The sequence below is a fragment of the Equus caballus genome, chromosome 2 (assembly GCF_041296265.1).
Source record: "Equus caballus isolate H_3958 breed thoroughbred chromosome 2, TB-T2T, whole genome shotgun sequence".
NCBI lineage: Eukaryota > Metazoa > Chordata > Mammalia > Perissodactyla > Equidae > Equus > Equus caballus.
In genome coordinates, this window is record NC_091685.1 from 28,699,250 (window position 1) to 28,725,964 (window position 26,715).

Here is a 26,715-nt window from a genome sequence, read left to right on the forward strand (position 1 = left end):
CATTAGCCCATTCTTGACTGATGAACAAGCTGGAAGGTGTCCAGGATCCCCTTTCTGCTCCCACCTCACCCGCAGGCCCCATAGCCCTTTTTATTCTCCCCATGGGCAACTTTTGGAAGGTGACAACTAAACAAACTGTCTTACCCACTTTCCTATTGGACACACAGGATGGTCCCTTGGGGCTATGACCATAGGGCCCAGCACCAGTGATAAAACTGGCCCCTTTCCTTAGGCTCTGCTGTCGTCCAGGTCAAGGCCTCTCCAAGAGGGAAAATGACCACAGGGTGCTGCAGCCCAGGAATGTCTCTGGACAGAGTAGGAGAGTGGTACCATAGTCCCTCCACCCTTGCCTTGGCTCTACAGCACCCTTTCCCAAACTCAGCCTTTTAGATCACTACCAGCATTTCCAAAAAAAAAGTTTTATCAATTTTGGAAAACAGACAAGGCTAGGTACTACATAGCCTCTCTAAGGCCTTAAACAAATTGTTCTGAAATGCTGAAAGGACATGCTGTGTTCCAGAAATTCAGGGGCTGCACTCAGCCCACAGAGCAGAGAACTCTGGGCAAGTCAATCTAGCCATTCTGGCTGTAACCATAACCTCTGTGGCCCCTGCTTTCATTGACCTCCACTCTGGCCAAAGTGCGGCAGAGGTCAGCCCTGGGGCTGAGGCAAGCTCTTCTCTAGCCCTGGCACTGCCTCCACAGCTGACTGTGAGAAGCCCTAAAATCTGCGGAGTTCCAGGTCAGAGGCAGAAGCAATAGGGCCCCAGTGGACTTTACCCTGCCTCCCAGCCAGGACCCTGTACCACACACAGCAGGTGTGAGGCCTGGGCAGACCCCTAGCCTTTGCTGCCCTCTGCTCCAAGGAAACAAGAGTATGTAGTTTTAGAAACACTTGATCCAGGGCCAGAGAACAGACCCACCACAGGGGGAAGTTTTCTCAGAGGAAACTGGAATCAAGTCCAGCTGGTCTTACGCTTTGCTGAGTCACGGGCCCCTTTGAGAATCTGACATATGTTCTGGTCCTTGTAGCCAGAAAAGCTCACCTTTGCTCAGAATCATAACAGACTAAGTCTTGTTTCAATCTTCTCTTTAAGTAATGAGAAACGGCCCCATAGAGGGGCAAAGACCTGCCCTAGGTCACATGGCGGAGTCTGGGCTAACTGCCAAGCCCCTAGATCCCTGCAGCAGCCATAAGAGGCCTATCCCCCAGGGAAAAGTGAGAGGGAAGAGAGGACACAGGGAGACCTGGGTAAATAGTTTTAATGTGTAACAGGAAGCCAACTGAGGAGGGCAAGACCCCTCAAGGCCCCAGCCCTTCTCCCATGATGCCTTGGGACCTGTGTGCCTGGGCCAGTCCCATGCCTGCGTCAGCCCTGAAGCCCCCAAGTCGCAGGGAAGGGTGAGAAAGGAAGGTGGATGGTCGGGGACTCAGCATCAAGAGTTCGGGGAGGCCAATAAGGGCTAGTTGAATTTGGCCTTGGAAAAATCCATCTCTGGATGCTGATCCATGAACCTGGAGACGGAACAGGAAGAAGGTCAAACAGGCTGTCCCTCTCCCTCAAAGTTAGTCCCTTCCTCCCAGCCCCTCCATGTGAGGTCTAATCTCTTTAGAACCCTGAGCACCTGGAGCCAGGCTGGGCAGGGGTGGGGCCCCAGGGTCTCAGGCCCATTTGCGCCCGAGGCTGCAAGATGAGGTGCCAATACTGGCACTGTTTTCCTGTAGGTGGCAATGACCGCCTATTGACTCTTCCCTCCTACCCTGAGGTGGCCTTGCCCTCAAGATGACCTCAGCAACTGATTAGGGTAGGCCAGCCAAGGCTATAAAGCCATAAACTTGGCTGGCTCATCCTGGAAGGGGCAGGGCAGCTCCTGTGTCCTGCTCAGTGACCCACTTGCTGTTGTCACCCAGGTCCAAGCCCTCCAATACTCAATGTCCCCAAACCCACCCCCCTACCCCCGCCCCAAACTGCTCACTTCTTCAGAATCTCCTGTTTTTTCTGTTCATCCGAGGTGGGCAGCCCCATGGACTTCTGTCTCTGGTCATACATCATCTTTTCCACCATGCTGCGGGTCTCACTATCCAGGTCTGATAGCTGGGGGCAGGCAGTGACAGGGATGGGTGAAGCTCTGGGGCCTCCTAGGCCCCTCACCTCCCAGCTGAAGCTCCCCCAACCAGGCAGGGCTCACCTTGGAGTTCTCAGGGTTGATCTTCTTGGTATTAATCTCAGGATCACTGGACACCAAGCGGCTCCACCATTCCATCTTGTTGATCTTTGAGGAAGAAAGAGAACCACTGGGGGATCGGAGGTAGCTCACTCTGCCCCAGGAACCACTGCCAACCCTTCCAGAACCAAATTCTCTCCCATCCACGTCCTGCAGCGGTGACCCAAGCAGGCCTATGCTGGAACCTGGGGTACAGACGAGTAAGACCTCTGCCCTCCCCAGGAGCTGGGGGACAGTGCAGATCAGCATAAGGGGAAACATAAAGTGCAGAGGAACATATTCACCCAGGATGGAGGGAGAGAAGTTAGAGTGACACCTGGGCTGGGCCTGAAGTGACAGGTCAGATACCTAATTAAAAAGCAAGGAAGGACATGCCAGTTGGAAGGAAAAGCAAATGCACAGGCATGGAGGGATGAGAGAGAGGCAGCCCCGCCATCAGCTAGGCTGGGATGGGCCTCCTGTGCTACAGGGAGCCTTCCTTGGACCCTTGGCACCTCAGAGACCACATTTATTTACTGGTGTCCTTGTCCCATCTCTCTGTGAGGGAGAAAATGTAGGCTTCCTAAGGGCACAGAGTTTTGTACGTTTTGTTCATTGTTCTCTCCCCAGCACTTAGAACAGTCTCTGGCACATAGTAGGTATTCAGACATCTGCTGAAGTGAATGCATGTACAAACATAATGGAAAGGAAGAGGGTTTGGTACCAAAGACTGTTTTGATCCTGACTCTACTCCTTCCTAAAGGCAGGAGCCTGGGCAATCTCTGAGCTGCCCTTTTCCTGACTCTAAAATGGGACAGACCTACTTTAAAAAGTCTTGTTGTGGGGATTAAATAAGATATGCCCCCAGCATGGTCCCCAAGTGATGAGCAGACGCCCTCCCCTCTTCCTCCATCAAGATACAGGCCAGGAGGCCAGGGCTCTCATACCTTCTCCAGATGCACCGTCACCACCTTGCCATCTTCAATGAGCCACGAGCTCTCTTCCACCTTCACCTCGTTGTAGAGCTCCCCGTCAATGATCGCTGGCTGTCCCTTGAGCCCCACCCGGAGGTGCCTCCGCTGGATATCCACCACCACGTCCTTCCCCTTCAGCCGGAAGTTCACACGGAAGGGCACTGCCAGCTGCATGGAGCAGGGGCAGTCAGGAGGGGCCCCAGACTGGCTCCCTAACCTTCGCCCCGGCCCTTGCCACTCACATCCAGCTCTGATAGGGTCTGGGTCCAGCGGTAATTGGGTAGGTCTGCCCCGTTGCCGAGGTTGGGCTTCAGTTTCCCTTTATCTTTCTCGTCTTCCTCTTCTTCGTCCTCCTCCGCCTCCTGCTCACAGTTGGGGAGCTCAGCTACTTACTTCACAAAAACAGACTGAACCCCACTGGGCAGAGAGCCACAAAATGAAAAGGACCTGGTCTCCGCCACTCGATGGGAGCCAGTGGTTAAACCTGGCTCTGATCTCTGCCTGAGAGGAGCTCGGACTGTTATAGCCTATGACAATGGACCCAGCTAGGGGACTGTGACAGTCAGAGACCCATGAGATCCAGCTGGGGGTCCAAGTCAAGGAACTCTGGAAGAAAGCCCAGCACAGAGCAGGTCACAAAGTGGCCGTGAGCAGGGTTGTCCTAAAATAAAACCAGGCTGCCAAATGATCAATATCCTTTTTCTGTGTCTACAGAGTTGAGACCCCTAGTATGAGACCAGACCCTGTGGAGAGTTAAATAAATGTCCCAAGGATTGCTTGGGAAGCTGGACTTGAGTCAGTGGGAGGAGCCCTGTGGGGCACGCCCTCCAGATGTGTCAGAGTAGTCCGCCATAAACGGCCAGGCGGGGCCCACAGACCCCAGCCCACCAGACTGGTACCTGTACTGGCACAACCCTCTCGGGCTTTTGGGCTTTCCTGCCAAGGCTTAAGGCCAGTGGGTTTTGGGTTTTTTAACCCAGATCCTTTGGTCCAGTGTCTCTGAGTAGGATCTTGAAGTATGGAGAGGATCCTCAAAGCTGGGGGGACAGGGGGCTGTATAGGAGAGGGCATTCCAGAGAAAGGGAAAGGCTGCAGAGTCCCCGGAAGTTCCCAAGCCCCCAGCTAATCCCGAACACCCCAAGCCCATCTCACCTGCTTCCCTGATGAGCCAAGGCTGCCATTCTTGAGCTGGGCCTCCTGATTCTCTGCATCTTTTTTCTGTGGCAAAGGGCACAGCAGTTGGAAAGAGGGTTCCCATTTCCAGTGCCAATGGGAGTCGGGGGCAGGGGAAGGAAGCCCACTCTTACCTGGTCAATCTCCAGCTGCAGCCTCTCTGCCTCCTCATCCGTCAGCTCCTTGATCTGGGGCCCAGAGGTCTCTGACTTGGCCTCCTTGGCCAGCCTGGCTGCTCGCTCTGCCTTCTCCCGCCGCTCAGTCTCCTGCCGAGCTCTCTTCTCCCGTCGAGCCTTCTGTGCCAGCTGGTTATGGTGGCTGAAGGTCTGTGTGATGAGCTGGGGAAGGAAGAGAAGGTGATGAGGCATCAGGGCAGGGGACAGCGTCCCAAGGCCTGGAGTCCAGTCCCATCTCGATCTGGTAAGGCACTGCACTCAGAACCTCAGTTTCCTCATCTATAAAATAGGAGTAATACACACCCATCTCATGGAGTTGTAATGAGAATACCTGCAAAGTACCTGCCTCAATAAACAGTGGTTACTTTAAAAAAAAATCACAATCTAGTGACTAAGTGCGAACACTGAAGTTGGACAACTTGAGATCTAATCCAGGCTTTGTCACACACTAGCTATTGAATTTTGGGCAAATTACTTAACCTGTAAGAGCCTCAGATTCCTCATCGATGTGAAGATCGAACAGTAAGTGCTCTGAAAGTCCTTCACTACAGAGTGAGGCTGTTAGAAGTGGAACTCTAGCCTCAGCCTCTCTGAGAAGTGTTTCTTCAGCTCGCAGGCCCACACTGACGTGCTCCCCTGACTGATCTCCCTTACCTGTGTGTACCTGTCTCCTGACTGCAGCCCCAGCCATGCAGCACACAGCACCATGCTCAGAACTGCCACATTTGCAGGAAACCAGAGAGCGCTTTCTTGAGGGAAGAGGCTAGTCTCTTCCTCTGCTCAGCCTGCGACCTATCAATTTCAAATCTTTCTCTCCCACTATACCTTCCCAGGATGCTTCCAACCCACATCCTGCTGGCTGGCCTCCCTGCTGCCCAAGGCGGGGGATGGGGGCAGGGGCGGGGCTGCAATTTGTATCTTTAACAAGTCCCCGGTCAATTCTCATGCATACTTAAGAGTCATACCTAGATTTGAGTTCCTGGCCTACTCCTTCTACCTGTGTGATGACCCTGAAGTCATGTCTCTGTGCTTCCATTTTATTATTTCTAAAAGCAGTCTTGCGTAAGCTATTCTTTGCCTAGAATGTGCTTGTCCCTACTCCCAGAACACCTGGCAAACTCCTACTTATCCTCCGGGACCAGCTCAAGTGTCTCTTGAGTTTCACCTCTTCACCTTCAGCAGGCCCAGGAACATACTCAACTTAGAAAACCCAACTCTTTTGTTGACCCCCACACCTGGAGGATGTCTCATAAGGTACCCACCAAGTGATCAGTGGTCAATAAGCCATCTTTTAAGGATCTCTGAGCCAGGGCTGGAGTGGGGAGGGGTCTGCAAGAGGTGAGGGGCCCACATGGGGCTCAGGGTCACTGAGGCCACCCATGGGCTCCCAGACCTAAGGTTCTACCAAATGCCCTGTGGCTTCTCATTCATTTGATGCCAATTCCTCCTGCTACCCCCAAACTCCTAACCTCATGCCACACTGCAGTAGCTCCATACCCTGCAAGGTTAAATGGCATCAAAAACACCCCCCAAACCAAATGAGTTAACAAAATGGGGTGTGTGTGAGACAGAAATGGGCCACCCGAAGGCCATTCTGCTGTCAATAGAAAGAATCAATCATGAGACAATTACACCAGCAGAAGCTGTTTCACCACAGGGCCTTGGTCCCAAGTACCTAATCAGGAAGACCTTGAACTCAAGCCCTTTGCCAACCAGTGGCCAAAGGGAGGCGGGAGCAGTGCCCTACCCTCTCCCAGCTCCAGTGAATCATGTTACATCCCATTTGTCCTGTTCCTTCCCAGCTCCTGGAGGTAACGTGAGGGCACAGCTGAACCACCAGACAGAGTCAAATCCAATCACAGTGGCCTCTGACACCTCCTCCCAGTCTCCTCCCACCAGCTTTACCCAGGCCCAGTCCCAGGCAGACACCCCTGAGGGTCTGTAGCCTACGAGGTCCCAACCAGCAGGCTACCACTGGACACGTCTTTGGGAACCACAGCCCAGCAGGGTGGCGACCGGGTGAGGAGGGCTGGGCCAGTTCTAGAAGACAGGCTCCAGACTGCTCGGTGGGCATACCTAAACACAGGCTTTCCCTGACCTAGGCTGGGTGACAGGGGAGTAAAGAGTGGTTCCCACCAGCCTGGCCAGGGAAGACCCGGAGAGCTATGTAAGGGGAATCCAAAGGCATGAGGTCATGAACCTGACCACTGGGGGGGTGGGGCAGAGCCCCAACACATCTGAGAGATGACACACTCCTGTTCTAAAACTTCATGTAAGTGGAATCATGCAATATGTGCTCTTTTTTGTGTCTGTCTTCCTTTAAAAGGCTGAATAATATTCCATTATATGTATATACAACATTTTGTTTACTCATCTGAGTCAACGGACGATTGAGTTGCTTCCACCTTTTAGCTATTGTGAATAGTGGTGCTTATGAACACAGGGGTACAACCCTCTCTTCAAGACTCTACTTTCAGTTCTTTTGGAAATATACCCAGAAGTGAGATTGCTGGCTCATATGGTGGTTCTATTTTCTACTTTTTGAGGAAGCACCATACTATTCTCCACAGCAGCTGCACCATTTTACATTCCCACCAACAGTGCACAAGCATTCCAATTTCTCCACATCCTCTCCAACACTTGGTGTTTTCTGGGTTTTTTGACAGAAGCCATACTAATGAGAGCGAGGTGATATCTCACTGTGGTTTTGATTTGCATTTCTCTGATTAGTGATGATGAGTAGTAAGTTTTTAAAGAGCTAAATAATTCACTTTTACCAGCAATGTCTAAAGAGTATCTTTTTTTCTACACCCCTGTAAGCAGTGGGTTTTTTTTACATTTTGTCAGTTTGACAGGAAAAAAAGGGCACCTCACTATTTTGCTCTCCTACATTCCCTTGATTACTAGTGAATTTGAGCATCTTTTCACACGCTGTTTCGATTTGCTCTTCTGGGACTTGCCCATTTTTCTGTTTATCCTTTTCTGGTCAACTTACAAGAGTTCTTGAATATTACATTAGCTATTTATATTAAATTAATATTAAATTAATATTAAATTAGCTATTAGATTTTACCTGTCCTCTGCATTGCACATTTTTTCCAACTCTATTGTTTTTCAATTGACTTTATATGTCATTAGGTCTCTTTTACCATACATGAGTTTTCAATGCTTGAAGAAGCAAACAGCTACCTTTTCTTTTATAGTTTCCACATTTCTAATCTTGCAAGGCCTCCTCCAAACAAACATTATATATAGTTTTCCAGCTTTCCTTACAAGACTCTTCTTGATCTGCAATTTATTTTTACATATGAGTAAAACACATAGTACACTTCTGGATTTTTATAGACAAATAGCCAGTTGTAGCAACATGACTTACTAAATCATCCTCTGCCTACTGAACTGAATGACCACATTAGACACATATTAAATCCTCACATACCCGAGACTTTTTCTGGGTTTTCTATTCTGCATCACTGGTCCATTCGTCTCTTTCTATGTCAATAACATACTGATTTGAACATTATGGTTTTACTCACATCCACAATCCCTTATCATAATTCCTAGCCCCAAAAGCCATAAAAACTAAAAGTCTGTAAAGTGTGTTTTATTTTGCTTTTCGCAGGGAAAGATTCACCCTGAGCTAAGATCTGTTGCCAATCTTTTTTTTCCTCCCCAAAGCCCCAGCGCATGGTTGTATTTCCTAGTTGTAAGTCATTCTAGTTCTTCTATGTGAGCTGCTGCCACAGCAAGGCAACTGACAGGTGGTGCCGTGGTTCCACGACTGGGAAATGAACCTGGGCTGCCAAAGCTGTGAGTGCTGAACTTTAACCCCTAGGCCATCACGGCTGGCTTTAAAAGTGTTTTTGTACCTCATAAGTTTGTAGCATGAAGGTATTAGTCTTCATATATCCCTCTTGGTATGACTACTGATAGATGTTTCTCTGCAGAAATATTAATGTTTCATTACAGGATGCTGCTCTTGACCCCTGGATTGGAGTATTGTATGTAATGTACGGTATATGCACTGCAGTGCCTCCTAAAATCCAAAGAATTCTAAATCCCAAAACATATCTGGCCCCAAGAGGTTCAAAAAAGGGATCATGAACTTGTATTCTCATATGCCAGACACTTCATCTACATCGCCTCTTTTTATCCTCACAACAGCCCCTTGAGGGAAGGATTATCCCCCTTACAGGTACGAAAGATGAGGCTGAGAGCAAGTGATTCACCCAATACCACACAGCTGTCAAGCTGGAAGTTGGGGGAGACCAGGACTCGAACTCACATCTGCTCCATGGACTCCAGAGCCCTTGCTCTTAACCGCTGCACTTGGAAATGATGTATCTGGTGGCCCTGCACACGGTAGGTACTCAACACAAAGGAGTTGCTGTGTTACAACTAGAGATCAGGTGGGAAGGCTGGACAGGTTTCTGCCTCCCTGAGAGTGACCAACTTCCTGGGAAAGAACTGACTAAGAAAACAAACAGCCAAAGAGTATGACCAGGTCTAAGAAGGGACCAGCAACATCCAATATATGGCAGCTACCATCATCCCCAAGATGCTTCTGAGACACTGCTTTTTTTTTTTTTTTTTTTGCTGAGGAAGATTCACCCTGAGCTAACATCTGCTCCCAATCTTCCTCTTTTTCTGCTTCAAGAATATTAGCCCTGAGCTAACATCTGTGCCAATCTTCCTCTATACTGTATGTGAGTTGCCACCACAGCATGGCTGACAAGTGGTGTAGGTCTACACTAAGGATTTGAACCCAGGAACCTGGGCCACCAAAGTGGAGCACACTGAACTTAACCACTATGCCACAGGGCCAGCCCTGACACCACTTCTTATTATTCATCTCTCTCTCTTCTTCCAGCTACCTTACTCATCCTTCACACCTCAAGGATCACTTCCTCATGAAGTCTTCCTTGAGTCCCCAACTTAGGTTAATCGCCATCATTTTGTTCCCAGGGCTTCTGCCCTAACACTCATCACTTCTTCATTGTTTTTTTTAGGGGTGTGCTACCCTGTAAGGTGCATGAAAACAAAGACCATGTCTGTATTCACCTCGGTAATCCCAAAGGGCATGGCTGAGTACCTACCACAGGCAAAGTGTTAAGTGTTCAACAAATATTCGTTGAATGAATGAATGATGACTGCTGATACAAGTATAAGGTAGTATAAGTATAAGGTAGTCTGGCTCACAGAAAAACAGGAGGTGCTAATGCTAATGCTAATACAGAAAGAATATTTGAGCCAGAAGGGGTCCTACGGGTCAGTGAACCACCTTCTTCCATTTTACACATGTGAAGACTAAAAGGACCAGAGAATTGGTAGGAAATCAAGGCAGCCACACAGTTAGACCAAGAACCTGAGACTCCTACTCCCAGGCTGATGTGTCTATGACACAGTAGCCTCAGATCGTCAGACATACCAACCATACCATACAGCATACCAACCATACCATACAGCATACCAACTTCTTGGACCCCAAAGCCACAGAAAGCAGGTTTGCAAAATGTCTCCTTTTTGTGACTGTTTCTCTATGTTTACTATGTTTAAGTGAAAACAAATCTCAAGTTATAAAAATCATAGTTTAGGGGCCAGCCTAGTGGCATAGTGGTTGAGTTTGTGTGCTCCACTTCAGTGGCCCGGGATTCCCAGGTTTGGATCCTGGGCACGGACCTGCACACTGCTCAACAAGCCATGCTGTGGTGGCATCCCACATATAAAATGGAGGAAGATTGGTACAGATGTTAGCTCAGAGACAATCTCCCTCATGCAAAAAGAGGAGGATTGGCAATAGATGTTCGCTCAGGGCCAATCTTCCTCACCAAAAAAAAAATAAATAAAATAAAATCATAGTTCAATGAAGTAACACCTTCATGATTTACCAATCTTCAAAAATGTAATTATAGGGCTGGTCCCACGGCCAAGTGATTAAAGTTCTGTGTACTCCGCTTCAGCGACCTGGGTTCACAGGTTCGGATCCCAGGTACAGACCTACTCTACCCGTCAGCCATGCTGTAGAGGCATCCCACGTACAAAGTGGAGGAAGAGTGGCAGATATTAGCTCAGGGCTAATCTTCCTCAAGCCAAAAAAAAAAAAAGAAAGAAGAGGAGGATTGGCAACAGATGTTAGCTCAGGGTGAATATTCCTCTCACACACACAGACAAAATGTAATTACAACCTATGTACACAGAAGGAAGTTCAAGGTCTCAGAACCTGTACCACAAAACACCATTCCCAAATCCTTGAACATTGGATCACAGCATCTGGCAAGACTGGGATTGGCTGGCTTTGAGCTTTCCTGTATTTCTGTCATCTAAGCTTAATTTCTAACATTTTCCCACTCTCATCTCCCAGCTAGGTAATCAGATAAAACCACCTCAATGGAAAAGGAACCAAGAATCCTGGTTTCAGGGCCAAAAGGCAGTTTTACAATAGGCTCTTCCAACCCTGGCTCTCCCACAACTCAGCTCAAGACTTGGGACAAAGTGCCAAACACCCCTGAGCCAGTTACTCGTTTGTAAAATGGGGATAGTAACACCTGCCCCTCTCAAACTTCTAAAGGGTCATGGAAAACACAGTAGATAAAGACATAGCAGGAGGAGGGGCTTCAATAAATGCAGCTTGCTTCCCTTCCCCACTCCTCACCCCCAGCATTCTACTTCTGCCGAAGGTTACCATTATGCCAAAGAAAGGCCAGGTGAGCTTTTCTTCTGAAAAAACAGAGCTGCCCAAGGGACAGTGGCTCCCAAAACTCACCTTCTCTGCCATTCCCTCTTCTCCTCCAACGAAAAAGTCCGTTTTGCGTCTAAGGAAGCTGAAGAAAGTGTTCACAAGCTAAAAGACAGAAGACAAAGAACGATGCTGTAGAGATGTCATATTCGGAGCCCCTCAACTGCACAGAAGCCTAGGGAGAAACTTGGGACGTGACTGTTTCACCCCTGAGCCTCCCAACTCCCAAGTGAAGAAACATCCTCCCCAACAGCCCCTACTTTAGTCACTTCGGCCAGAAAGCCTAACCTAACTTTATCTACATCGCCTGAAAGGCAGATTTCTCACTTCTTGTTTGTATGTGTGTGTTTCACTAGAAGCAGCCTGAGGATGTGGACCACTCCTCTGCATCCAGGGCTTGAAACACCTGGGTCCAGCTTTCCTCTCCAGATAGTAAAAAGCCCATTGAGAGGGGCACTGGCTGAATTACTAGGGCAGAGCTGGGAGGAGGGGGGCAAATGAAGCCACTTCAAAGGTTAAGACCAACTAACTCTGGCTGGGTACCAGTGTAGCCAAGCGGTGGAGAGCATGAGTTTGAGTACCAGACTGATGAACATCAGCCCTGCGACCTTGGGGAAGTTTCTTAACTCTGTAAAACAAGAATAGCAGCAGGACCTATTTCTAGGGATCTTGTGCGGATCTGACAAGGTAATGGAGGTGATGCCCTTAGCAGTATCTGGCCCAAAGCAAGAGACCCCCTGCCAGAGAGGGAACTCCTCACATGTAGGCTTATTCTGTCTACTCCCCCACTGCCTGGCACCTGATCTGGCTCAGAGTACGTGCTCAGTAGAATCTGTGCTGAATGAAAAGATGTAGTGGTGACCTAGGGTTAGCATATATAAACCTTTTTCTTTGCCCAAGTGAGTGGTTCTAAATCTGATGCTAGAACTTCTCTCTCAATGGTTTGAATTCCTGCTTCTAGACACTTTTTCAATTGACTCAAAAATGAACTCACTCGCAAACCCAGTTTTGTGTCAACAATTTAGGGGGATAGAAGAGGGAGCCTTTCACACTTGCAAATTAATAACACTCTTCCCACCCTAAAGGGCTTAGGAGTCCTCGTTCACCACAGATACCTGAGTGAGAGCATGGGAATAAAAAGCTCAATAAAAACTTGTCCCCAATAAAAATTAGACTATTGGTGATGAGCACGATGCAGTCTATACAGAAACTCACAAATAATAATGTACACCTGAAATTTCACAATGTTATAAACCATTATGACCTCAATAAAATAATTTTTTTAAAAAACAAAAAAAAAAACTTGTCCCCAGCAAGACACAGAATCAGCAATTGACTGTAGAAAGCATGCTGGCCTAAGGAGTCCGGTCCCCTCTACGTCAGGAGCCTATTGGATGATCTTGGGAAAATTCCTTCAATTCTTTATAGAATGACAGTTCTAGACTTATCTTGATAGGCTTTTCTATCTATAACCCTCTATGTTTCTGATCCAAAAAACCAACTCCAGAATCTATACCGGTTGGTCATTACCATTCACACACTATGTATATTATAGTGTCTGGTCACTATGCATGAATTATGCTTTTGAAAAGCCCTTCGTAAGCTCCATGAGGGCAAGGACACGTTTCTGCTCATGTCTGTCTCCCCAGACACCGGGTCCAGTGTCTGGTACACATCAATCACTCAACAAACACTTGTTGAACGAACACACCTGATTACCGAGAATTCCTCAGTTTTTCAAGAGACTACTGTCCTAAAAAGACTCAAGAAATACGGATCTCTAGCTCTGTCTCAAAGACAAAGAAACTAGAGCTTGGAGATGTGGAGAGGTCCCAAGCTGGTAGGTAGTAGAAACTAAGTGTGAACTGAGGCTCCCATTGCCCCATTCAAGGCCTAAAAAGACCACGTGCTAACATCATGCCCCCCCCCCCCCCCTCCAGACACTGCACACATTCTTCGGCTCGCTCCAAGTCTTGGTAGATGCAAATCCCAATGTCTGGGATGGTTCGTCGTAAGGGACGCTCTTCGGGGGCGGCCATGAGAGGGGAAACAGCCGGAAGGACAGGGGGCCGGGTGTGTGTCCTAAGGCTCTGAGGTTTTTTCAGGGGCGGGTTCAGGGACGCCAGAGTTGCTAAGACAGGAACTACTACTGAGGGGCGCCGGGGGCCCAAGACTGATACGAAGGATGCAAAACGTGCAGCGCGGAACCCAGACCGGAAGCTGGAGTGCGGTGAGAACGTGGCAGGATCCCAGAAGCCTGCGAGGCCCAGGAATGGATCTCGGCCCTCGAAGGCAGATTAGGGCGAAGGGAGCGTGGCTAGGGCCGCCCGAGTGGGCGGGCGCCGCCGGACGAGGCCGGGCCGACGCCGCGCGGGCCGTTACCTCCTGTACGCCGCCCTCGTGCTGCTGCGCCATGGCCAGCAACATGCCATCGAACCGCTCCTCCTCCTGCTCTCCGCCCATCGCGCCGGCCACTAGGCACGCTCCGAGATCTGAGCTCTGCACTCGCGTCCCGCGTTCTCCCTGCTCCTTCGGGTCGCGTCCGGCCCAACGGCTCCGGTCCTCCGCCTTCCGCAGCGGAGCCGGAAACACGCACGCGCGCCGCCGCCCAGCTCCGCCTTTCGCCCTCTCTTCCCGCCTCCCTCCCGGCCAGCGGCCATTGACCGCGCGGCAAACAGCCCGCTTCACCGGCCATTGGTCGATGTGCTGAGCCAATCAACGAGCGTATCCGTGGAGCTGTGGGAGGAGCCGAGGGATCCGGAGTTTGGCGTGAGTTGCTATGGTCACCGGATGCTTTAGAGCCTTCCAGAAAGCCGTGGGCTCAAATCTGGCGGGATTGGAAGTTACAAAGGTATAAACTTTGTTCCTGCTCCCTAAGAGTGAGCTCTCAGTTTGTAGAACGGTGAAGCTGAAAGTGTCCTTAGTCATCTCTTCCAATCCGTTCATGAGGCAGTAGAGGCCCGAGAGAAGACACTTGCCCCAAAGGACAGCCTAGCAATGTCAGCATCACAGACTGGACCGAGGCCGGCTTGTTGAGCATACAAACTGTACTGTGGCCCGGGCCCCGTGCTTAGAAGGGCTCTGTGCTTGGTTCAATGCTCTTCTGCTGCAGTCCTGAAATTCTTAATAATTTTTGAACAAGAGACCCACATTTTCATTTTGCACTGGGCCCCGCTAATTATGTGATGAGTACTGTATTGGACTCCTGGTAATGTGGGGGACAGGTCCCAGCTATCTAAAGCCAAGCCCTCCCCTTTTGTAGTGAATTCCATCATCTTTGTCTTTTCAGGGATTCTACTCTTGTGATTTTCTTTTTTTAATCTCCTGCATCACAGATTTCTCCTGGATCATTCTCTTCAATTTACAAACAAGCTTTAATGTCACTTTTTTTTTTTTTTTTTTTTTTTTTTTACTATTTTGTGCCCCTACTTGCTCCTCCTACCATCCCAGTTTTCAGTTCTCATTCTCAACAAAGTTTGAAAAGATTGCTATGCTTGTTTCTCCACTTCCTCACCTTCTATCTCTCCTCAATTTACTCTAATTAATCTTTTCTTAAAGACTCTGATGGGGCCGTCCTGGTGGTGCAGTGGTTAAGTTCACACGTTCCGCTTTGGCAACCCAGGCTTCGCCAGTTTGGATCCTGGGCGGACATGGCACCACTTGGCAAGCCATGCTATGGTAAGTGTCCCACATTTAAAGTAGAGGAAGATGGGCACGGATGTTAGCTCAGACCAGTCTTCCTCAGCAAAAAGAGGAGGATTGGTGGCAGATGTTAGCTCAGAGCTAATCTTCCTAAAAAAAAAAAAAGGACTCTGACCAAGGTCAAAGGACCACTGTTATCTTACTCAACTTCTCAGCTGCATTTGACACAGTAGACCCCTTCTTCCTCCTGGAAACAATTTTTTTCTTAAGCTTCTGTTATGGACAGAACTGTGTTCCCCCAAAATTTGTAAGTTGAAGCCTTAACCCCCAATGTGGCTCTTTTTGGAGATAGGGCCATTTAAAGAGGTAAATAAGGTTAAATGAATTCATAAGGGTGGGGCCCTAATCCAATATGACTAGTGTCCTTATGAGAAGAGGAAGAGCCACCAGGGATTTGTGAGCACAGAAGAAAGGCCGTGCGAGGCAGCTGTCTGCAACCCAAAGAGAGAGGCCTCAGGAGAAAGCAAACCTGCCAGCACCTTGATCTTGGACTTCCAGCCTCCAGAACTGTGAGAAAATTAATTTCTGTTGTTGAAGTCCCACAGGCTATGGTATTTTGTTATGGCAGCCCTAGCAAACTAATGGAGCTTCTGTGTCACCACCCTTCCCTGGTTTTCTTCCCCCCTCACTAACACCTTCTCACATCCTGTCCTACCCAGACTTGTAAATGTTGGGGGCTCCGTCCTTTGCTCTTTCCTCTTTTCCTCTCCCTCTGCACCTTCTCTGTAGGTGATCTCATGGCATCTCTAGCCCAGACCTCTCCTGAGCTCCAGGTACATCTATCCACCTACCTCCTGGACAGATATCTCAAAACTCACCTGGCTTTGGGAAGATGAAAAAGTTCTGGTGGAGGATGGTTGTGATGGCTGCACAACAATGTGAATGTATTTAATGCCACTGAACTATACACTAAAGAATGGTTAAATGGTAAATTTAATGTTATATATATTCCACCACAATAAAAAATTTGACTTTATGAGAAAATTTGAAATTTGAACTCTGACTAGATATTTGATTATATTCAAGAATTATTACTTAAAAGAAAACTAACGTGGCTAACATTAATACTCCCCACGCACACACAAATTAATTCTTCCCAAAGTCATCCCCGTTGAGTTAAATGGTTCCTTTAAGCAGCAATTTGCCAAAGCCCAAACCTCCACTCATGTACCTGTTTGCACAAGCCAAAATCTAGTCTCATCTAATCCATTGGTAAGTACTGTCAGGGCTCCTCCACAATATATCCTGAGTCTGTCCCCTCTCACCTTGCCATGTGAAGCAAGGTGCTGTTACTACTCCAGCATCATCTCTTGCTCAGACTACTCCCACAGCTTCCTAGCTGGTCTCCTTATCTCCTTTTTTGGCCCTTTGTAGTCCATCCTCCACCCAGCAGCCAGAGCAATCCTTCTAAAGGATAAGCCAGGTCTTGTTACTCCCTTGCTTAAAAGTAGCCCTTCATGGATTGCCATTGCATTCAGGATAAATTCCAAATTCCCAACCATGGCCTCTCAGGAGTAACACCATCAAGGCCCTGCCCACTTCTCCAGCCTCATCTTGTCCCACACTTGCCTTCACTCACCAGACTCCCTCCTGATGGGCTGATTTCACTTCCTCAAATGCCCTGTCCTAGTTCCTAGGCCTTTGGCAGCCAACTCCATTTCATCCATCAAGTGTCAACCCAAATGTCCCTTCCTCTGTGGGGCCTTTACGACCCTGATATACAGAGTAATCCTCCATCTCCTTGATTTTTGCTTTCAAAGTGCCTTGTGCTCATCCTCTGTAGTTACTTACTACAACTGAAATATGTGATCAAGAAATTTTGGTTCTTGAGGCTGGCCGCATGACATAGTGGTTGAGTTTGGCATGCTCCACTTCAGTGGCCTGGGTTCACAGGTTCAGATCCCGGCACAGACCTAGACCACTCATCAGCCATGCTGTGGTGGCAACCCATATATAACGTGGAGGAAGATTGGCACAGATGTTAGCTCAGGGCTAATCTTCCTCAGCAAAAAAAAAGAAAAAGAAGAAATTTTGGTTCTACATCCATATCCTCTCACTGGAATATAAACTTCATGAAAGATAGCACTTGTCTGGTTCATCCAAGCATTCAGCTCAGAGTCTCAAATGTTGTAGAATCTCAATAACTATTTGGGGAATGAACAAATGGTCTTTGCCTGATACTATTGAATCTTATTATATAACTTATCAATAAATATTGGTAAAATTTATTGACTTCTTATTAAGTGTCCAGTACTGTACCAAACATTTTACAAACATTATTTGACTTAAAATAATGCTCCTATGTTACTGTCCCCATTTGGGAGATGAGAAAACAGGGACAGAGAAGTGAAGTCTTGTGCCCGAGGTCACACAGCTGAAAGGGTAGAGCCAGGATTCAAACCCATGAAGCCCAACTCCAGAGCCTGCAGACTTACCCACTTCACCTTAGAGTTCTGCCTCCCTGAATTGGCATTCTGATTTTATACATCAGTCCCAGACGCTTGTTTGATGTGACGCCTCCCTGAGAAACCAAGGCCTGATCCTGGACCCTGGTGAATTCACTAAGATAATAAATGTCACCCTGGAAGGCCTCTTGGTGACCAATCAGCCTCCCCTAAGGACCTCTGATCCCATCTACATTTGAACACCACCAATGGCAGGTAAGTGGGTGATTGCACCACGTGCTAAGCACCCTGTAAGGGGTGTGGACTAAGTGACTGGGAAACTCAGGGAGGGATCAATTTATTCTTCCAAAGAGGCAGAGATGGGAGGATGGGAAGCCTGTGTTAGAGCAGTGATGTTTGAGCTAGACCATGAAGGGTGACCAGGAGCTTCCCAAGCAGACAGGGTAAGGGAATGGCATCCCATGCCGGGGAACAGAATGGACAAAAGCTGGGAGGCACAAAGGTGCATGATGTGTTCAGGGAATGAGAAGGTGCCTAGTACTGGCTCTCTGACTCCCAGTTCCAATACTTAACCCAGGCCCCCTGCACCCCAGGATCTCCCAGCTGCCCCCTCAATTAGTTTGAGACCTCAGTACACAAGAGCAAACACGTGCACCCTGGTCATAGGATTGCAGAGCATTTTCACATACATTATCTTGTAGGGTGCCCTTGAATTTTGCAGATAATGCCCAGCCCAGTGCCCGACACACAGCAGGTGCTCAGGAAATGTTGCTGTCATCATTCTCAGGATGATGACGTTTGCTGTTCCTGCTTGGACAGTAACACCCTCGTCTCCTTGTTGCATGAGGATTAACCGAAATAATTTTTGTGAAAGTACTTTGTAAACCATAGAGTGCTGTACAGACGGGAGAGGATTGTCATGAACTTCTCCAGAAAGCCTTCCAAATTCAAGCTGCTCAGCCCACCGCTCCATTTTAGCATTCCTGCCCACCACTGATGTGGCATCCTGGCTCCCCTGTTAGAGCTACTGAGAGTGGGGTTGTCACTCCGTCCTCAGAATGGAGCCTCCTCAGGGCTGGCCTGTGTCACCCCAATTAGATTCAGGGTTCCCAAGGGCAGGGCTGTGTCTCCCCTTCAGACTGGGGACTCCTGAGGATGACCTTTGTCTTCCCCTTTAGACTTTAGGCCTGGACAGAGGGCAGCTGATGGACCATCTTCTCCCACAGAGACATCGTATTTTTCTGAGTGAATGGCCGCAGTCAGGCTCTAGGCTATAGAGATCCCAGCTGAGGCCTTTCCTCCCCCTCCAAGGCCTTCAGGACTAGCACCCTGGCCTTCAGGTCACACATGGGGCTCAGAAAACACAGTTCCCCACAGTGCAAAAAAAACACAAGATTTAAAACCCAGGGACCCAGCTTTACCATGACCCCCACAGAGGAGTCTCCTCCCTTCTCTGGGTCTCCTCCTCCTCAACCTCCTCTTCTAGGAAATGAGAGTAAAAGCAGCAACAATAATAGGGACAATTGCCCTCTTTTATGGAGCACTTGCTATGTGCCAGGTGCTTTGTGTTCTCACAAACACCTCATTTGAGCCTCACAAATACCCAGGAAAGGCACTATTAGAGGGAGATTTTCTGTGAAGCTAATGAAGCTCGAATTCTGGGGCCTTGCACTTGCCTGGGACCATCCAAGGCCCTGGGAGAGGCCCAGCAATGTCTTCTTAGGGTCAAACATGTATATAGTTTTTCTTTTTAATTTGTAAAAATAAAATTTTTAAACTACAGTTGGTTAAGAGCACTGTTTCTTCCCGCTCTAACCCACTTCCCAATATGAATTATTCCCAGGATACCTGGAAGTATGTGGGTGGTAGGGGAGAAACAAGGATCTGTGTGGATCAAGAATCCAATCTGTGCAAAATTCTTTCAGTCATCACGAAGTTGTCATTTCATATTGACACCAACTCAAAAAGGAAGTTCTCTTCTATAAGGAATATGCAGGATGTGCAATTATAAATGTCCTATGCATATTTTTCTTTTTTGATAGGAATTACACGAAGTAGAATTTATCAAAATTCCTACTACAAACCTATAAGCAGCACTACAAGTAGCAAATACATCTATGTGTGAAGTGGCACGTTTATGTATCCTGACTATCAGGAATAGAACTTTTTTTTTCCTAAGGAAGATTCACCCTGAGCTAACATCTGAGCCAATCTTCCTCTATTTTGTATGTGGGTTGCTGGCACAGCATGGCCGCTGACAAGTGGTGTGGGTCCACATCCGGGAACTGAATCCAGGCCACCGAAGCAGAGCGTGCTGAACTTAACCTCTAGGTTACGGGGCCAGCCCCAATAAAAACTTTTTTTTGATCAACCCTGCAAGAGGAAAGACAAAATCATTCTCGCTGTTGAATTCTTACTGTAGAATTCTCACTGTAGATTCTCACAGTAGAATCTCACTGTATCCTCACTGTAGAATTTTATTTTTGAAAATTGTTAACAGCTCTACTTTCTCCTCTTCCTGAAAATTTCAATCCTAAAACTGTTAGCAGAACAAGGTACAAGTATGTGTCAGAAGAGAGAAGGAGCCTCAGTGGCCCAGAGCAGAAGTTAGAGTGCCAGCAGGGTGTGGAGGGTGTCTGCACAGAGAAGCCACCTGGCATGGAGTGACAGAGCCCTAGCAGAATGATGAGGGTATCCCCGAGTGGGAGGGGGCAGCCTGACACAGGTATCAGAGCCCAAGCGGGGTGGGGAGGCATCTCACAGGGGAGCGGGCAGCAGTGGAGATGGGACATTGGTTCCAAACGGTGGCTTGATCCAATAAGTAAAAGAATTAAGAATAATGGAAGCCAGATTTCCGAGTGTCAGAGAAAGGAGATATAAATACAGAAAGGGCGAAAACTAGAATGAACCTCGTTTTAGTGGCTTAGAACTGCAGATAATGATCTGAACTCGTGTTTTTTAGTACTATGTATAAATAGATATAGAAATAAATATAAATGTAAGCGTGTGTGTGTGCACATTCCCTAGCTCTGGGAGGGCCTGGGAGTAGTGACACCCTAACAGCAATGAGCCAATCTTGGTTTCTAAAGATGATTCTAGTGTGCAAGTTATGGTTTTTAAATGCTATTGTAGCTTCTTGGAGTACTGGTTGATTCCAGGGGCTTTGAAGTGATATCTTGTTATACCAGAAAACAAAGGATGTTCAAAGAATGATGGGCTGTGTCAAAAAAAACACAGACGCTGGCTTGAAGGAGTTCCTATTAGCCAAATCTGTGACAGTCTTAGCCTCAAAATAACGATAGTAACAGATTACAAGCCACTGAATAAAACAGGAGACGTTGAGTTCATAACTAAATACATACATACATTCAATGTGTGAGGAGGAATATATACAAAGGTTCAAAATACCTTCTCACAAAATACTGACTCATTACAAAGGGGAAAAGATGAACTATAGTGGAGAAGCTTGGCAGACATCACCTTAATCAAGTGACCAAAGTGAACCATGGGACAAATGGAAATGTGTGCTACCTGATAGGATGTATCAAGAACACAGTATCACTTCTGTGATATTCCTGCTAAAGATGCGTAGCCTGAGTAATCACAAGGGAGCCTCCGACAAACCCAAATTGAGAGCCATACTACAAAATAACAATTCTCCAAAAGTGCCAAGGTCGTGAAAGGCAAGGGAAGACCAAGGACGCTTTCCTGACTGGCAAAGACTAAAGAGACATGATAAAGAAGTGCAATGTGAGATTCTGGACTGTGCCCTCCCACCATCACTCACTGAAGCATTTGGTGAAACTTAAATAGGGTCTGAGATTAGCTGTAAATTTCCTGATTTTGTTCCACGTTAATTTCCTGATGCTGATGGTTATACACTGTATTGTGATTATATAGGAGAATGTCCTTGTTTGTAGAAATTACACACTAAAGTATTTGGGGGTTGTGGAGCTTCAGGTTGGAAATTTACTCTCAAATGGTTCAAGGTTAAACAAGTTTCCTGTACTGTACCTGTAAACTTTCTGTGTTTGTAATGGTTTCAAAATAAGTATCATTGACATGGGAAGAGATGAGCAAAGAGTGTGCAGCTAAAACATGTAGGCAAATATTGTTAGGCAATTGATCAGTAAATGTACCTTGTTATTTTCCTGGGTTTGTGATGTTTGCGTTTTCTGTCAGCTTATTTTAGTTTATGATTTGTAGAGATTTGTTTTTTCATTTTAAATATTCACTTTCATACCTGATTTTCTATTCTTAAAGAAGGCCCTCCAAATTGTATAAGCTTCATACCCCATAAAACCAATATCCACTATTGGCCTTTCTTTTTTTTTTTCTTTAAAGGGGAGGCTTTTTTTTTTAAGATTTTATTTTTCTCCTTTTTCTCCCCAAAGCCCCCCGGTACATAGTTGTATATTCTTTGTTGTGGGTCCTTCTAGTTGTGGCATGTGGGACGCTGCCTCAGCATGGTTTGATGAGCAGTGCCATGTCCACGCCCAGGATTCGAACCAACAAAACACTGGGCCGCCTGCAGCAGAGCGCGCAAACCTAACCACTCGGCCACGAGGCCAGCCCCTGGCCTTTCTTACCACCCTTTTAAACATGAGGAAACTGAGGCACCGAAATATAGTGAGTTGCCCAAGGTCACTCAGCAAAGCGATGAAGCAGGATTTGGATCCAGGTGGTCTGACTCCAGTCTCCTTTGAGGGAACGCTGTGAGAATTCAGTGAGATAAAAGGCCATGAAAGGAACTTTATAAATGTAAGGATTAAGATTATTGACAATCAAATGAAAGATGCATGCCTGTTTTCTACTGGGGCTTAGTTCCTTAGGCAGAGGGAAGGTGGGAGCAAAGCCTTCCTACTGTATACCGGAGACTGCTTGGAATTTGACATCCAAGACCTCACTTTGTCCTCACAGCAGCCCTATAGGCGGGCATTATTGTCCCAGATCAAGCTCCTGAGGCCCACAGAGATTTGAGGATCAGCCCAAGGTCACACAACTGGAAAGCGATAGAGCCAGGAGCAGATGCCAGGGATGGTGACGGCTGCCCAATAGTGTGGTAGCAGAAGGCTTGCCAGGCTGGTCTTGCCAAGGTCCACGGATATGACACAGCCAAGGACCTTGTCACCCGCTCTCACAACACACACCCCACCGTCTGAGACAGATGCCTAGGACAGAGGAGACATATGGCTGGTGGCAGAGCAACGTTTTGACTCAGATCATAAGTGGGCAGCATCTGCAGAACGGGCAGCAGCAAGGTGGGGGCCCAGGTACTCACCAGCTCTGGGAAACCCAGGCCACACAGCTCTGGCTGCACAATTGGGCCAGTGGATCCAGTGAAACAAGCAAGGACTGTGGAGCCAGACAGATCTGGGCTCTGTCTCTTCTTAGTGGGGTGACTTAGTGGGTGACTATGTCATTTCACCTCTTTAAGTCTCAAAAAAGTAAGACTCTTGCCCCATAGAGAAACTCTGAACGTTAGAGTGGAAAGTGCCTGGCACAGAGTAGGTGTTCAATAAACAGCAGTCATATTTCACTATCATTCTGCGAGGTCTCCTCAGCTGATATGTCCTTTCAGGAGCTCTAGGAATCCATACTGAGGAGAGAGTTCTAAAGGACCTTATTTCTGCAGGGCCCCCAGAACTGGAGTCAGGAAGGGGGCCTCCTAGACTGCGCAGTGGACAAAGTCCTCCTAGCCCCCTGGGGTCTTGGCTCCCTTCCCTGCAGCCTGTTCCTTACCAACAACAAAGCAGGGCCCCAAGGTTAGGCAAACAAGCCAGTGATAAGGCACTTCCAGGTTGAGCCTTGTGTTCAAGGCTTGTCCAGCTCTGGGGCTGGCTTCCAGCTTAGCAAGAGTCCTGCAGGCACCAATAGGGACATTTGCCACAGCCACCTGCTGATTATGCACCTGAGGCCTTGGTGCCCTGGTACAGCCTGGGTTAATGACCCTGTTTATCCACTTGAGTCATCCGATAAGGGGCAGCGGGGCCAGCAGGCAGGCAGCCCCATGCCCTGCACAGGCCACTTCATTGACTAAAGTGATATCAGGGCCACGTGGAGCTCCCAAGGCCCCCTCCCCTGCCAGTTCCCCACTAGTCCTGCCAGGGTCAGTGTGTGTTTCTTTTTTTTTTCAATGAACATGACTTCTGGAGTCAAGGTTGTTGGGCTGTTCCCTCCTCCCCGCCAGTGGAGATATAAATAGCACCCACAGCACAGAGCAGAGGGCGGGAGAGCTGGGAGGAAGAGGAGCAGATCCTCAGCCATGAGCTCCAGCCAGTCAGGGATCTGCCCCTGCCAGGGTGCCACAGGCCGCCCGGCCATTCTGTATGCACTTCTGAGCCCCAGCCTCAGGGCCAGGCCCTCTGTGCCCCCAGTCCCTGGCCACTGCCTGTGCAGGCAGCACCGACCCGTCCAGCTGTGTGCTCCCAATCGCACCTGCCGGGAGGCCTTGGACGTTCTGGCCAAGACCGTGGTCTTCCTCAGGAACTTGCCACCTTTCTGCCAGCTGCACCCCCAGGATCAGCGGCAGCTGCTGCGGGGCTGCTGGGCCCCCCTCTTCCTTCTTGGGTTGGCCCAAGACACTGTAACCTTCGAGGTGACTGAGGCCCCGGTTCCAAGTATACTCAAGAAGATCCTGCTGGAGGAGCCCAGCAGCCGTGCAGGCAGTGGCCAGCTGCTGGATCGGCCCCAGCCCTCGCTGGCTGCGGTGCAGTGGCTTCAGTACTGCCTGGAGTCCTTCTGGAGCCTGGAACTGGGCCCCAAGGAATATGCCTACCTGAAAGGGACCATCCTCTTCGACCCTGGTGAGCTCCTAGGCACTCCTGGATGGGGACCAAGGCAGGAGGGGAGCAGGGCCCAGCCAGGGAAGGCAACTTCCAAAGGCTTGACATCCGTTATCTCTTTGAGTTCTCATTATTACCAAATAGTTATCTCATGAAAGAGGCTCAGAGAGGCTAAGTGACTTGCTGAAAGTCACACAGCCAGGTAGGGGAGAGCACAGATGGGAACTCAGGTCTACTCACTCCAGAGACTAGCCCTGCCACTCTGCCCAAGAAATTTGGCCCGACCCTCAGGGAAGGTGGGAGTGGGGGAGGGGAATATGGGCAGACACAGCTGTGCCTCAGTCACAGGTAAAACTCTGTGGGTTCAGAAAGACCACATAGAAAAGAGGAATGAAGATGAGGGAGCGTGGGGTAGGAGAAGAGAGACTCAACAGATAGAGGTAGTATTCTTTGTAATCTGGAGAGCTTCTAGATGAGAATTCTTCACCAAAGGGCCCTCATGGAATGTGTAAATTATAGTAATTAATTATAAAAATAGTAGCTGATACTCCTATAACACCATATGTTAGGTCCAATTCTAAGGGTTTTATATATATTAGCTCATTTAAACCTCCTAACAAATCTAGGAGATTGGTACTATTATTATCCCCATTTGACAGATGAGGAAACTGAGGCACAGAGATTAAGTAACTTGCCCAATGTCATACAGCATGGGATTCAAACCCAGGCAGCCTGGCTCTTAATCATTACTCTACTGCCTCTCCATAAATGGATGGATGAATAACATAAATAAATAAATGGAGGAGGTAGTAATGGGGCCTCAAAGGCCAAGATGGAAGCCTCAGGTCTTGACCAGTCTTGCCCTGTGGTGTCTGGGAGTGGGATACTCACCAGCCCTCTTCACCTTCTCTGCCCACAGACGTGCCAGGCCTCCACGCCTCCTCCCACATCGGGCACCTGCAGCAGGAGGCTCATCAGGCATTGTGTGAGGTCCTGGAGCCCTGGTGCCCAGCAGGCCAAGGCCGCTTGGCCCGGGTCCTCCTCACGGCCTCCACCCTCAAATCCATTCCACCCAGTCTGCTTGGGGACCTCTTCTTTCGCCCTATCATTGGAGACATTGACATCGCTGGCCTCCTCGAGGACATGCTTTTGCTGAGCCAACCTGCTCCAGCCCAAGCAGAGAGCAGGTGTAGGGTGGGCAGATGCTGGCAGCACTGATTTGGCCTGGCTGTCCCCAGGGGTGACCCAATGCTCCCAGAGAAGGCAAACAAACCTGTACAGACAGCACTTGGCTCCCCAGGCACAAGCTGGCTCTGACCCAGCCACTCAGCCATACCCCATCTGGGCTTCCCTCAGTTTGGACACAGTGTTCCAGCTGTCTGGCCAGCCATTGGTGGTCCCAGAGCCTCTGGGCCATGACTCCTGTACCCTCCTGGGATGGGGATGAAAGCTTAGAGTGCTCATCAGGCCAGGAATCCTACGGACTTTGTACAAAACTGACTTAAGTTATTGATTTTTGTAATAAAAGTTGTGACACACTTGGAGCCTGACACTGTAGTTTGTGCATGAGGAAGGGACCATCTCTTACCTCCAGGACCCACCCTGTCCCTATCAGAGGGAGCCTGAGAGGAAGGAACCATAAGGGGTGCAGGAGCCAGGCCTCGGGAAACTGGGATATTAATTTTTCAGAATGGCATAATGATTTCATTTCTGGGGATGAGATTTATTTTGTACAGGTCTGAATCCAGGGGACAGTATCAGTTCAGGACCCCCTCACCTCCTTGCCTTTATCTTTGGGGACAGGCTGTGTCTCTCCCTGCCCCTAAATCCCCCACTGACCTCTCCTTCAGCTCCTGCCCCGGGCTCCCTCTCAGTGAGAGTCGGGTCACAGTCAGTAAGGAAAATTAAACAGCCCATTCCCAAATTGAAATAGACAAGGTCATTGGAATTTCTGCAGTTTGGGATCATTCACTTCCCCCATTCCTGCAGCCCACAGAAGAGGATGGTCTATTGTTCTCCCAACGGGAGGGGGCAAGGGACCCAGGGCAGCCACTTGGAGGCTAAGCCAGGCCCAGTTTCAGCTGCTACACCAGCTGGTAAAGTCTGAAACATCTTCATGAGAGTTGGTTGACAGCCACTGCCCTGAGCTCCCCAGAGCTCCCTCCCACTGCCCCTCTGTCGCAGCCCTTCTCCCGGAATCCATTCCTATTGTCCAGCAACTAGAGAGGTGATGCCAAGCACTCCAGGGCTGCTCCATTCAGTGCCTGGCTTGTGTCTGTTCTGATTGGTTGATGTCTCTGCCTCACCGTTTGTTAAATATTCTGAATATCCCCCAGGTCAGGGTGACTCAGCTGCAGGGTAGGCAGGAGGGAATGATAACAACACACGTGCCTCCAGGACCCCCTTTTAGGCCTCCTCCTTTCTCTAGCAATAAAGCCATCCGACCAGGCCCCACCCCCTTCATCACCACAGTTTGGATTCTTCTCACGGGGGCCAAGTTAATTATTGCTCAATGAGAGGTCATTCACTCAGGGACAACAGTCTAGGAGACATCATTCA

General features: G+C 48.6%; 2 protein-coding genes and 1 non-coding gene across 5 annotated transcripts; 2 read left to right on the forward strand and 1 right to left on the reverse strand.

Annotated features, from left to right (window-relative positions):
- Window positions 1-1,245: 1,245 nt before the first annotated feature.
- Window positions 1,246-13,933, reverse strand: NUDC (nuclear distribution C, dynein complex regulator). Of its 2 annotated transcripts, none has more exons than XM_001504048.5 (9): window positions 13,647-13,933; window positions 11,292-11,369; window positions 4,487-4,690; window positions 4,332-4,397; window positions 3,422-3,541; window positions 3,153-3,347; window positions 2,191-2,274; window positions 1,978-2,096; window positions 1,246-1,516 (listed from the first exon to the last, which is right to left on the reverse strand). In XM_001504048.5, exons 1-9 carry the CDS (start codon window positions 13,725-13,727, stop codon window positions 1,465-1,467), a joined length of 999 nt encoding a protein of 332 aa, XP_001504098.1. In that variant the 5' UTR covers window positions 13,728-13,933; the 3' UTR covers window positions 1,246-1,464. The 2 variants fall into 2 exon arrangements, with proteins under 2 accessions (XP_001504098.1, XP_070116766.1); XM_070260665.1 differs by having other exon boundaries at window positions 13,479-13,859.
- A 51-nt stretch (window positions 13,934-13,984) lies between these two features.
- NR0B2 (nuclear receptor subfamily 0 group B member 2) lies at window positions 13,985-21,527 on the forward strand. Of its 2 annotated transcripts, XR_011436488.1 has the most exons (6): window positions 13,985-14,115; window positions 14,823-14,942; window positions 15,327-15,475; window positions 15,696-15,893; window positions 17,458-17,626; window positions 19,414-21,527. It is a non-coding gene; the product is annotated as a nuclear receptor subfamily 0 group B member 2 (transcript). The 2 variants fall into 2 exon arrangements; XR_002806219.2 differs by lacking the exons at window positions 15,327-15,475; window positions 15,696-15,893.
- A 2,050-nt stretch (window positions 21,528-23,577) lies between these two features.
- Window positions 23,578-25,700, forward strand: LOC138915016 (nuclear receptor subfamily 0 group B member 2). Its single transcript, XM_005607305.4, has 2 exons — window positions 23,578-24,177; window positions 25,076-25,700. Exons 1-2 carry the CDS (start codon window positions 23,637-23,639, stop codon window positions 25,372-25,374), a joined length of 840 nt encoding a protein of 279 aa, XP_005607362.1. The 5' UTR covers window positions 23,578-23,636; the 3' UTR covers window positions 25,375-25,700.
- Window positions 25,701-26,715: the final 1,015 nt, after the last annotated feature.